The 12,490-nt window shown below is 50.5% G+C and overlaps 1 protein-coding gene across 3 annotated transcripts in view; it reads right to left on the bottom strand.

Moving 5' to 3' along the window:
- GRIK4 (glutamate ionotropic receptor kainate type subunit 4) overlaps nucleotides 1-12,490 on the bottom strand; it is a 476,424-nt gene that overhangs the window by 81,528 nt on the left and 382,406 nt on the right. The window contains exons 12-13 of one of the 3 annotated variants that reach the window (XM_003923589.4): nucleotides 8,215-8,322; nucleotides 1,364-1,567 (exon numbers count right to left, since the gene is read on the bottom strand). In XM_003923589.4, coding sequence (XP_003923638.1) covers nucleotides 1,364-1,567; nucleotides 8,215-8,322 — 312 coding nt within the window. Of the gene's footprint in view, nucleotides 1-1,363; nucleotides 1,568-8,214; nucleotides 8,323-12,490 lie in introns of those variants that run through there. The other 2 variants (XM_074400736.1, XM_074400737.1) reach the window with 2 other exon arrangements.

Raw genomic sequence — 12,490 nt, 5'->3', positions numbered from 1 at the left:
ACCAGCCCTCTCTGGCCTGCAGCTGCCCTGGGTCGTTCAGAATTCACAGAACAAGGCTTGCCATTTTACCCCGCCGGGTCATTGCAGATGCCGTGGATACTCTGCCAGGGAAACTCTTCAGTATCTTCCCTCCTCAGTTCTTAAACACCTTTTCCATAGCTCTCATCTACATAGAACTTTTCCTGATGCCTTGTCAAGGACTGCTTATTTAATACCTCAACTAATTATTTTTATCATTGAAGAGGAGTATTTTGAAAATTTATCTTATCTTCCAAGTTTGTTTGATATAAAGGGTTAAAATCATATTAATTCAACAACAACAACAACAACAACAACAACAAAAGATCTTGGTTCCAATCTGGGCTTTGTCTCATGCTAACGGTATAGCTCCCGACAAGTCTTTCAAGCTTTCTGGGCTCGACTGCTCATTTGTAAAGTGGGGCTAACAGCTAGCTAAAAGGTGTGTTTAAAGAGGATTATAGATAATGCCTGTAAAACACCTTGCACATCAGTACAGGCCGGGAGGCTGCAGGATCAAGGTCACACCAAGAACCCAGGTCTGTGCTCTCTGCACTGTGCCCTCATCACCTAGCCTGACCATCAAAACTCAGTTATAGAAATACAGACAGCGAATTAGCAACGATTTAATTAATTTTTACCATTGTTAATAGTGTGTACAAAGAAAATAAGAGATTTCCCCCTGGAAGAACTTTCTATACCCTTGCTCTAACCTAACACATGACTGACATTCTACAATGCTCACCTGCATGATAATCACGTCTCCACATTCACCCTGAATACCTACGGCAGGTCCAAGCACACCTTGGCCCTCAGTCCGTAAAGGGACATTAATGTTCACCAAAGATAATACAAGACATAAGAAAACATCTGTGACCAATTCCTCTGCCAGTCAATCCTCTTGCCCTGTTACTTAGCCACGTCCCCTTTGGCAGTCTCTCAAGGATCCAACCCAGCTGAAGTGGGTGTATTCTCTTCTCCCAGGGCCTCTTCAAGCTCTGCTAGGGAGTGCTACTGAGCCACAAAATAATCAGAACAATCAGAAAGCACCAAACATGGAACCCAAACTCCCTAATCTGTGTTCATCAGTCAAAGCCTCCATGACGTGTCAGGGGCTCGGGACTGGGGAAAGCCATGGGGTAGGTAGGGCTTGTTGCAGGCTTATCCACCAATGCACATCTGTGCCAGCCCGGGCAAGCTTTATGGAATGAATGGAAAAGTAAGCGACAAATGCATGAACGATTGACTGAGCAAAGGGAGGGTTCATGAGCGTGCAGCACACCCTTATGCCCTTCCAACCCCTCCCAGCCCACCCTCAGGCCCAGATCACTCGTCCTCTCCTTACCCTAGCGATCAGCTCCCCGACCATTCCCGTCCAGGTGCCATTGGCCTCAGGAACGCCATACACGCCATCCCCAACCAGGCGGATCTTGTAGTTGAATCGGAGGATCTCTGCCAGCTCCTTGAGCATGTCCACACAGAAGCCCTCGTAGCGGTCATTGCCTTCCATCTCCTGGTGGTTCCCCTTCAGCATTAAATACGGGTTTTCCTGCAGCAAAACTGGGCAGCTGTCATTCTCATCTTAGCCCTGGTGTCTCAGCCACATGTGATGGGGAGGCCCAGGGGCACAGAGGGTCAGGGAGGAGATGGGGCAGAAGGAGGAAAGTGGCATGGGTAACGGGCTACTTTGGGGTGATGATTAGCTCCTCTCCTGATATGCTCCTTGAAGTTGTTCTTCAAGGTGCTCCTATTGTCAGGAACACACAGCGGTCCCCACTGCACAGAGGGTCAGGCTCAAGCTGCTCCACCTTGTTTAAGGTCATCATCTGACCCCACCCTCTGCATCTTTCTTTTTTATCCTGCCTCTGCTTTATTCCAGGCAGACCTCTGGCAGAGCATTATCAGAGATACATGGATGTCTTCAATACAGCAGCTAGGTAAGAATAGGGACATGAGCAACTGCAGTCCAAGGAGGGCACTGGGAAGAGGGCAGGTCTCTCTAGTGAGATGTCCAGAGAAGGTTCCAAGCTGAAAGTGGGATCCAAGCTGGGCCCAGGAGGAGGCAGAACACTGAGAGACGGAAGCGCTAGGAATGAAAGGCATGGGCTGGGGGGAGGCACAATCAATCTATCCTGAGTGGCTGCTCAGTGGACAATGGACCTTCCAGGGTAGCCAGAGCACAGGTTGTGAGCAGGGGAGAGGCAGGAGGAGAAACGGAGATGAATGGGCTAGGGTCAGGGTGGTCCTCAGACACCAGGATGTGGTGGCTGCACATTACACAAGATACAGTGGGGAAGCATCAAGCGTTTTAAAGATGCAAGGCTGTAAGCAAGGAATATTAAGTAGTAGGAGAGGAAGCATCCAGGGGTGGGGACAGACCGACAGACCCTCTCCTGAGATGAGACCCTGAATCCTGTGCTGCAGGTTGAATTGCAGAAAGCCAGAAGGATGTAAGAGACACAGAAAGGAGCAGGCCTGATGACTGGCTGGGTGTGGGTCCTCAGAGCCTTGGAGCCCGGTGGGTGGACTGACAGAGGGTGGTCTCATGACTGGCTCCAATGCCTGGAGGGGAGGAGGATTTGGAATAGGTTCAGACTGAGGTGCTGGCAGGCTATGAGGGAGGAAATGATCAACTGGCTGTTTAAAATGTGGAGTGAGGGTAAGACAGGGGCCAGAGATTGGCGATGTGGTACAGAGATAAAGGCTGGAGCTGTGGAATATGTCAGACGGTGAGGGGAAGAGTTGAGAAAGGGCAGAAGAGGAAGAAGAGGCCCTCAGGAGAACCTGGTCTTAGAGTGGGGAAATGAAGGACATCCACAGGAGACAACAGAGAAGCAGCCAGGAAGGCTGAAAATCAGAGAAGCATGGTCTTAGTGTCAAGGAGGAGAGAATCTGAAGACAGAGGATGTAGCCATTCCCACCATTCCTACAGACTGAGCAGGGCTGGGAACCAGCGTGTGGATCATGTGTCACTGCCGACCTTGCAAAGGTAGGCACAGTAGGGGCAGCAGGACTCTGTAAGGATGAGGAGTGAGTGAGTGCCGCAGGGGTGAGGGCACTGCAACATTTTGAGAGGTTAGGAGCGAAGGGAGGCAAAGCGGCAAGCACAGCAGAGGGCAGATCGCCTCTCCTCCATGCTCGTTCCCCACTGCAAACAGCAGGGTTGGAGGGTTCTGGGGAGCAGGGGGGGGCACCCCACCCTGTGATTTGGGGACTCCCTATGTTGGAGGGCAGCCTGAAGAGCAGCAGGAAGGGTGTAGGAAGGGTGAAGGCGATGGTGTTTTAGGACAGTCCAGGGCGTATTTGTAGGCAGGAAGGGAAAAATCCCTGGAAAAGGAGAGAAAAGAGGAGGAAAGAGCCACGCTAGCTGGTGGAGAAAGGGTCCAGGAAGTGCAGGGTGGAGACAGGTGGGGGCAGGGGTGAGGCTGAGGCCTAAGCCTGGAGTGAGGTGGAGGGTATGGGTGGGGACGCAGAGAGGAGGGAGCTCGTGCTGTCCCCAGAGCCATGCTGAAAGTGGGGCAGATAGGCTTGGAGGCTTGGTGTGGGGGAAAGATTTTCAGCAGAACTGCTCAGGGGATGTACAGCGAGTGAGGAGAGCTGGGCTCGGGGATTTCCAGGGCCCAGCTGCAGAGGGGAGGCTGGGTGCAGACAGGCAGCTGGGGGTAGGGGTGGCAGGACAGTCAGGCTTGGGGACAGACAGGTATGCATTGAGCAGCCTGTACATTACGATTCTAGGAGCTGGGAGAGGGAAGCGTTGAAATGCTGATGGCTCAGCTCACTCTGGAAGGGCCAGACAGACCCAAGGTCACGGAGGGACCCTGCAGGGGAGCAGGCTGTGGGTGTGATGCAGTGGGACATGGGAAGGCAAAGGTCGTATGTCAAGGAGCAGGAAGCTCTGAGTGGAAGGTGACTCGATTCTGATTCAGGATGAGTCCACTGTCACATCAATGAGATAGGGCCAGTGGGCCTGCCTTCCACACATGCTGTCCTCAGCACAAGAGCTTCTCCCTGCACAGACTGTCCACAGACTCCCCCATCTTCCGCCTCACTTAGCTCATCTTTGACCATAGAGTCACATTGCCTCCTCCTGTGCCAACCCACCCAACTCCCCTGCTCTCATGCCAGGGCCCACACAGTTGCCCTTCAATGTATTCTGATTCGCACTTGCTCCAGGTGGAATGAGAGTGGGGCCTGGGACTGACTTGTCACCTGCGTGGTACCCCTACCTGGCTCAGCACTAAGCATGTGCCCATTATGTGAGTAAGAAGCAAACAAATGGCTTCACAAACAGGGCATGGCTGGGGGTTTCCATCTCAGGACTGGCAACGTCCCAGTGTATCTTTAATCGTCCCAAGGGGCTGTCACAAACTCTCCTCCCCAAACACTCACTACTCTCAAGTTAATTAAAAACTCACTGACATATTCCAAGTAAACAGACACAAGGCCGGCCTTGGAGAGGCATTGGAAAGCCCAAGGGTGGGGACGCTTAGGACTCACCGGCACTCTGGCGAATGTGGGGCGCTGAGTGCTGGCCTGGAGCAGGTGTGCTGAGAACGTGGCAACGTGCTGAACACAGGGTCTCATACAGAAAAGGTGTTCAGGGAATGGGAGCGGCAGCCAATTCTGTGTGTTTGCTGGTGTTAATCAGTAAATCATCCACGTGCCCAAGTGTGCCCTGACCAGAGCGGGAGACAGCGTGGATATGTGCTGAGTTTTAAGGGATAAGTCATTCGGGATTATCATTTGCCAGGGAAAACCCACAAATGGTCACCCAGGGACTGAATTAAGATCATTATTCCTGGAAAGAGCTATCAACTCGGATCAGCCACTGTAGGCACACACGCACAAGAAAAGAACCAAGGCTAATAGTGGTTTGAGTTGTACTTACCCTGTTGTTAAATGTCACCTCACACCCCAGTGTCCTGGCTGTACCCAACCCCTCATGAGCATGTGCACGTACGTGAACAAGCACATGTGCACACATGCACAAATCAGGGTCACTTTCCCAGACTAGCAACAGGACCTGTGGACTCGGTGTAGCTGTGGATCTGTACCAGAGCTCCAAGCATAGTATAATACCAGGCTCGGAGAGGCAGGAGGTACAGCTGCTTCCCCATCTCCCTCCTAAAGTCTTGTTGGCCTTTAAGTGACACGCCTGCCCTGGAGGAAGGAATTCCTTCGCTCAGATTCTAATTATCAAGCTCCTACTTTGTGTCAGCCCTCTACCTTTGAGTAGCTCTCATCCTAGAAGGGAGGTAGAGCTTTAAACAACCTCTAATAAGAGAAATGGGAGGGGGCAGGGCAAAATGCTGGAGGCAGGGAGAAGATAGGAGTTAGAGCAGGGAGGGCTTCGTGGAAGATGGGATGTCTCAAGCAGAGCATTGAAGGATACATGGGCAACTCCAGCTGGAAACAGAAATGACAGGGAAGGGTAACCCAGGCGTAAGGAATAGCATGTGCCAAGGCAGGGAGGGGCAGGATGCAGGGAGCAGGTGTTGAGCCATCCAGCGGCACTAGACCCCACGCTCCATGGGGAGGAGAAGGTGAGGCAGCCTGGGTTTGATTACAAAGGGTTATATCCCAAGCTAAGGGGCAGCAGGGCCTGGGTAGTGGCTGAAGGATTGTAAGGAAGGAAACTCCAGGTCAATTCTCATTTTTAAATGGCCACACAGACAGGAGGGTCAGGGAACAGGCAGAGTGAGTAAGAAGGGAGCCTGCCAGCAGGCCATGGAGTGGCTCCAGGGAAGGAGGCAGAGGGGCCCCGATCCTGGATTAGGGCAAGGGCTTTGAGGATGGATAGGACAGATCCAGGAGATTTTTTAGAGACTAAGGAGACAGTGGGAAGGAGGCCCCGGCAATCACACTGGGTGCTGCACCCTCTCCCCCAAAGTGGACTCAGCCAGGCTGTTCCCAGCTCTTTGCTGGACAGTGACACAGAAACTGCCTCATCTTTCTGGCATTTTCACATTGGTTTGGATAAGCTAAGGCTGAGATGGGAGCGGGTGAAACCCTGGGTACTGGAACTGCTCTCTCAGTCCTTGCTCGGAAAACTCCTTCTGTCAACAATACCCCTCCCCAGGCAACCACTTGGCTGTGTTCTCACCGCCACCAGGTCTCCGCTCAACGCTCCCCTTCTCGGAGAGGACGCCCTGACCACTGGGTATCAACGCCACTGGCCCTCTCAGCATCTCAGGCCCTTCCCATCTCTAAGCTCTTTTTCCTCAGCCTCGCCACCTTCTAATTCATTGTTTGATTACATTGCTTCTTACTGTCTATCACACATTCCTTGCTGGAATGTAAGCTCCTTACAGGCAGGGTTTCTTGTCTTTTTGGTTCACGGATACACCCTGAGCACTTACAACTGTGCCCAGTATATAGCAGCACCCAATAAACAGTCGTTGCATGAACGAATGAGTGAATGAATGAATGAATCCATGAATGAAAATGTTCAGTGACCCCATCTCCTAACAATGAAGGGAAACTTGGTATCCTGGCATTCAAGTTCCTAAGCACTATGGACCCAATCCACTTTTCTGGCTTATGCCTCTTCCCTTTCTTACCAGTGCCTATTTCTCAGGAAAACCTGTACCTTTCAGCTTTTCCTGAACACCTGACAGTGCCCTCCTTCATTCACCTCCTCCTCCCCACTCACTCCCTATCTTTCAGAACCCATCATCAATTTCCCTTCCTCCCTGAAGGCTTTGCTGACCTCCCCACGGGAGGGGACCTCTCTCTCCTTCCAACCCCACAGCTCTACATGTGTGCCTCTTTGCTGGCTTTTATCTCCCTGTTTACAGTAGATCAGTCATTTCAGCCCAGGGTGCCTGTGCTCCAGGAGTTCATAAAGGTAGTGATGGAGGTCCCTGAACTCTTTTTATTATCTCCAAAAGCCTAAAAGAAATGGACACATTTGCAGACCTTGCACAGTTAGCAATGATAAGCCTGAGGAGGCTAACTCAGGCATCACCTCTTTGCTTTGGGCTGCAATGATATCAGTGTGGCACTATTGGCCATCTCCTGCTGATAAGATGCTGGGCCAGGCAGGGAAAAATGCTTTAGATTAGTTAAAAGTGGGAGGGGGAAGAACAAACTAACTACTGCTTAATACATGCAGTTGGTTTAATTGACAAATCTTTTAAGCGTGAGATCTTCAGAGGGGAAGACAAATAATACCTTGGCCATGTATGCCCTTGACTTATCCCATCTACCAACTTACAACCTCAGGACAGAGGCTAGAACTGAGTCCTACTCATCTTTGGTCTCCAGGACTGCGAACAGAACCTGGCATGTGGCAGGGGGGCAGGGAAGAGAGGGTGAACATGGTAATTACTAAACAGAACAGAATCAAATAAAAGGGCAGATGGTCTCTTGCTCTATAGATTTTTTTTTTTTTCCAGACAGAATCTCACTGTCAACCAGGCTGAAGTACAGTGGCACGATCTCGGCTCACTGCAACCTCCACCTCCTGGGTTCAAGTGATTCTTGTGCCTCGGCTTCCCGAGTAGCTGGGATTTCAGGTGTGTGCCACTCTGCCTGACTAGTTTTGCTCTTTTTTTTTTTTTTTTAGTAGAGACAGGGTTTTGCCATGTTGGCCAGCTTGGTCTCAAACTCCTGGCCTGAAGTGATCCTCCCACCTTGGCCTCACAAAATGCTGGCACTACAGGTGTGAGCCAGTGCACCTGGCCTCTTGCCCCACAGATTGATGACTCTCTTTTTACCACCTGGAAATGAAGAAACAGGCCATGTAAACCCACAGACATTCCCATGTCCACTTAAGGATGTGGTGGGGGAAGGCCCTGTTTTGTACACAGCAAGCACCCAGCAAGGTGGGGTTCTGGAAAGAGGTGGGGGTCTCGAGGGTCTGGATCTAGCTCCCCGCTCTGCGTCACAGGTGCCCTTTACATGGGTCCCCTGCCCTTGGCCCCAAACAGCTGCCCCAGCTGTCAGGGTGCCCCAAAGGGGCATCCACAAACTATGGTTTCTTTCCTCCCCGACCCTCCCCCCGGCTGCTCTGGAACTCATCAAATATCATTTCCATATGAAACAGCAACTTGAGTGTAATTACACTGTCATAAATTGGGCTCAGTGCTGTGATTAGAGCTCCCACCTTCTGTTCAAGGGGCAGCCTTGTGAGCGCTCAGAACTGGGGAGGCACCCCAGGTAGCTGCAGCTGGGATCCTGGGAAAGCCCACTTACCAGGATGGTGGTGACGACCAGGGTGGTGTTGAAGAGCGTGTCCGAGATGTTGGAGGCGTAGAGGCGGCTGTCCATGCTGAGGCCCTCCGCCACGTGCCACTGGCCGATCTGAGGAGACCAATGGAGAGGACTGGGAAGAAATGGAGGTCCTGTGGCCTCCAGGCCTGGAAGGAGCCAAGAGGCTGGCCCCCGCCTCCAGCTGGGCTGCATGTGAGCAGGGAGGGCTGTGGAGTATGGAGCAGGGGCTAGACTGCAGCAGGGGGACTGTTACCCAGGGCTCGGGGGCTGAGGGAAGCGGGGCTGTGAGAGTCAAAGAAGAAAGGAATAAAGACCCCGGGGAGAGGTGGGTGAGGAAAATGGAAAAATAAATCAGGAATGAATGCAGTTTGGTGAAGCTCTCTCACATAGAAAGAAAAAGAACGTATGGAGTCATATGATTTTGAGGCAGGGATGGGCTGCAGAGCTCTTTTGATCTGGCCTGCCTTCAATCATTCTGACTATCAAAATAAGAATCAGAAGCCTATACTAGAGAGAACTATGCCCTTTGATAAATGCTTGCTGGATGGTTAAATGAATGAACGAATGAACCTAAACAGGGAAGGTCCAGGTTCTAGTCCAGATTGACTCATTTGCCAGCTGTGAGAACGTCGGCAAGTTATTCACATCTTTCAGAATCTCAGTTTCTCCATCTATAAATGGGGATGATAATGTTTGTCCTGCCTTCTCGGAGCTTCTCATGACCTCAGGGATCATGTGTGAGCCAGTGGGCGTTACATTATTTACCCAGACCCAGAAGCACATGTCTCAACAGTGAAACCCTAGGAAAGTTACCGAACCTCTCTGAGCACGCTTCCTCATCTACAAAATGGGGATAATAATAGACACTTGATTGGGTCGTTGTAAGAATGTATTTAACCTGGCATTCAATAAGTGCTGCTTTCCTTCCATGTTGTCTTTTTCTCTCTGTTGCGTTTTGTTTCCTTTCTTTTATTTTTATTTTATTGTGATAAGAACGCTTAATATGAGATATACTCTTTCACCAAGTTTGTAAATGTAAAATACATTACTGTTCACTGTCCCATTGTCTCAAAGACCTCCGGGGGAAAAAATCCACAAAGTACTCAGTTCTTCATTCTAGGAAGTTACCTAAACCTAGACTCAACAGTGATGGGTTTTTAGATTGCTTGTTTTTCCCAATGGATATTTCTTTTAAAAAAAAAATTTTTTTTTAAATAAAAGATGGGGTCTTATCATGTTGCCCAGGCTTGTCTTGACCTCCTGGCCCCAAGAAATTCTCCTACCTTGACCTCCCAAAGTGCTGGAATTACAGGCACGAGCCACTGCACCTGGCCAGTACTCTTTTTATACATATAAAAATACACACACACATATCTATATACATAAAATCCCAATATATCTCTACTAGCTAGAGCCACTGGCAAATCATGGCTGTGACTGTTTTTAGGTACGCAGCCAGGAGAGACAGCTGGCTAAAAACCCAATGAAATGCACACACCCTTCTCTGTCAGGCTTCGGCAGACATCAGCAGCAGTTTCCCTGGAAGACGCACACAAGTTCCACAGATGCCATGCGGTTCTGTTCCCCAGAGCTGGGCTCCCCGTTCTCTTACGGAATTTCCAGGGGCAATAAAGACATGTCACACCCTTTCCCACCGCCCTCACCCTATGGGCCCAGAGGACTGAGAGTTAGAGGGAGTGGCTCCCTGCCTTCAGTCTGGAGAAGGTGAAGCCAGGCCTCCCCTGGACCGTCAGCTGGGTGCTCTCATGGGCCTCTAGTTCCAGGCAGGAGCCTTATGGTCTCCACAGTTGGGCCTTTCATGTGGAAAAGGGGAGATCCACGTCCTGCAAGAATGCCACCTGGAAAAGGGTGGGCAGCTTCCCCCATCTCTGCAAGGGAAGCATGGTTCTGTGCGTGTTCCCGGTCCTTTTCAGTTTACAAGCAAGGTCTCCTGCATATCCATTCAACAAACCCCATTATACAGAAAAAGAAACCAAGGCCAAAATCAAAGAGACCACCCAACTTGCCTGAGGTCAGAGAGCTTGTCAGCTGAGAGGCCTGAGCTTTACGTCCTGCACACTTAAGCCCAGATGAATCTTCCCGAGGAAGCCTGCCAGGTCATCCTGTGATTCCTCGACCATTCAACTGCACATGCATGTTTACCTGTGTGTCTTCCCCATGAGCAGCCTGTGTGGCTCAGGATATCAGGTGCTGGCCTTACCTATGCTTGTACCCTTAGTCTGGGACACCTTGGAAGTGGGGGAAAACCATCATCTATCAGCAAATTGCTGTTGATGGTGAAGCATGGGCAGAAGGCACGTTCTCTTTCTCTGAGCCCTCCTCTGGCCTTGGGAGTGCCTTTCGTCTCTCAAATGGACCAGCCAGGCCGTGATAGCCCGAGTTGCCCTTTCCTCCTCCTCTCTGCAGGGATGAAGGATGAGAGCTGCTAGGTTTCCAAATGAATGGGGAAGAGGTAATAGTTACTGGACACCTGATGTGTTAGACGTCAAGCCTATCATCTCTGAGTCCTCCCATCACCCCTTTCAAGTAGTTACACGTGTTTCTGTTTTAGTTCTGAAGAAACTGAAGCTCAGAGAGGTTTAATGGCTTGCCTAATGTCCCCTGGATGGCAGGTATAGCATGGGCTTGAACCTAGATTTGTCTGACTCTTAATTCTGTAATATTTCCTGTTTCTGCTGCTGTCTCTTCGAGTGGGGATACAAATGTGCCTTTCATTTAAGCAGGCCAGGCCAACCAGGGAATGGCTTCAAGGGCCTCCACCATCCACTAGGAAGTCCAGATACATAGCTTTCTTCTCTTTGATCTTGACACTCCACAAAGACAGGTGAAATTATTGTCCTTGAAGCGGCTCAGTTTCCCCGTTTGAAAAATGGATAGAATTGGTCCCCAGTGGTCTCCTAGGCTGAGAAAGGCTATATTTTAGGCAGAAAGAACATAAAGCACAATTGGGCTAGATGTCAGCCCTGGAATGTCTGGAACAGGACTGAACTCCTTAGAGTCTTTTCTGTCACACTAAACCTCAAACCAACAGAGCCAGTGAGACCTTGGCTCCCTGCTACCCACTGTCCCACCGCCCCTGTTCTGGAGGGATCTAATCCTCACCAACCACTTGCTCAAAGAAGCCCTATCCCCAGACTCCTTGGTCTTACCCAAGCCACAAGATAGGCAAAAGCCAGGGGTAGAAACGATTTACCCAGAGCCAGATCCAACAGCCTGAGTGATGCGCCCTCCCGCTTCCCTCCTTTGGGTACATGGCAAAGAGACTAATTAGCCCCCAAGCTTCATCAGGAAATGAATCCCCCACCTGCCCTACCATTACCCCCCAAGAAATTAATAAACTCATCAGATCCAACAAAGCAGCTTGGCAGCTATTACCTAGTGCAATCTAATTGCAGAAAGGCAGTGGGAGGGAAAGGGAGATTCAGAGCCAGGCGCCCTGGGATACAGGCTAATTGCCCCACCCACTGGGCACCCTCAAAGCCATACACGTGCCAGGAGTGGGCAGGAGCTATAGCTCTGTCATCACTGACAATCTGTGGCTCTGCCTCCAGCCAAATCCCTTTGCTCCACCCTGTGACACCTGCCCCCCCAAATCTCCTGTAGGAACAGCTGTTTTGTAAGCTGCTTCCACATGCCCACATGGGCAGGCTTGATTTTGCTTCAAACAACGTCTCTCCTTGGCTCCCTCTGTACTGTGTCTCTTGCACTGGCTCTGCCTTTCCACTGTTTAGAGGCCCCGGAGCTTGCAGTGAAGGAGGAGAAGGTATGGATTTGGACAGGGCCACTGCTAGCCTACATACAGCAACTTAATGCAGGGAAGAAAAAAGCACCCCTCTGGGCTGATGTGGCCCTGCCAGTGCACCCTGGGAATGCAGAGTTTGAGCTGGACTTCATCCTTGGGCAGTGCACAACCAGAGACACTAATGCAAAGTTAAACAGGAGTCCAACGTGGCTTCTTTCCTGATGAGCTGTGTGACCCTGGGGAAGTTACTGAATCCTTTGAGCCTCAGTTTCCCCATCTATAAAATGGGAATTAAAATAGTAATTATTACATCATAGGGTTCTTAAGATTAAGTGAGATGGTGTATGCACAAAGTACTGTGTCAACACCTAAGTTTTTAATACCATTGCCCAAGACAGAAGGTGGGATCTCCTGTGTGCTCTATGAAAAGCTTCACACTGTGGGTTTTAGTTGATTAGGCAGATTAGGCCAGTGTCTCAAATTTATAGTTCCCAG

This window comes from Saimiri boliviensis, chromosome 6, assembly GCF_048565385.1.
Source record: "Saimiri boliviensis isolate mSaiBol1 chromosome 6, mSaiBol1.pri, whole genome shotgun sequence".
NCBI classification, from domain to species: Eukaryota; Metazoa; Chordata; class Mammalia; order Primates; family Cebidae; genus Saimiri; species Saimiri boliviensis.
Note: the sequence above shows the minus strand (reverse complement) of the source record. Positions and strands in the feature narration are given on the sequence as shown.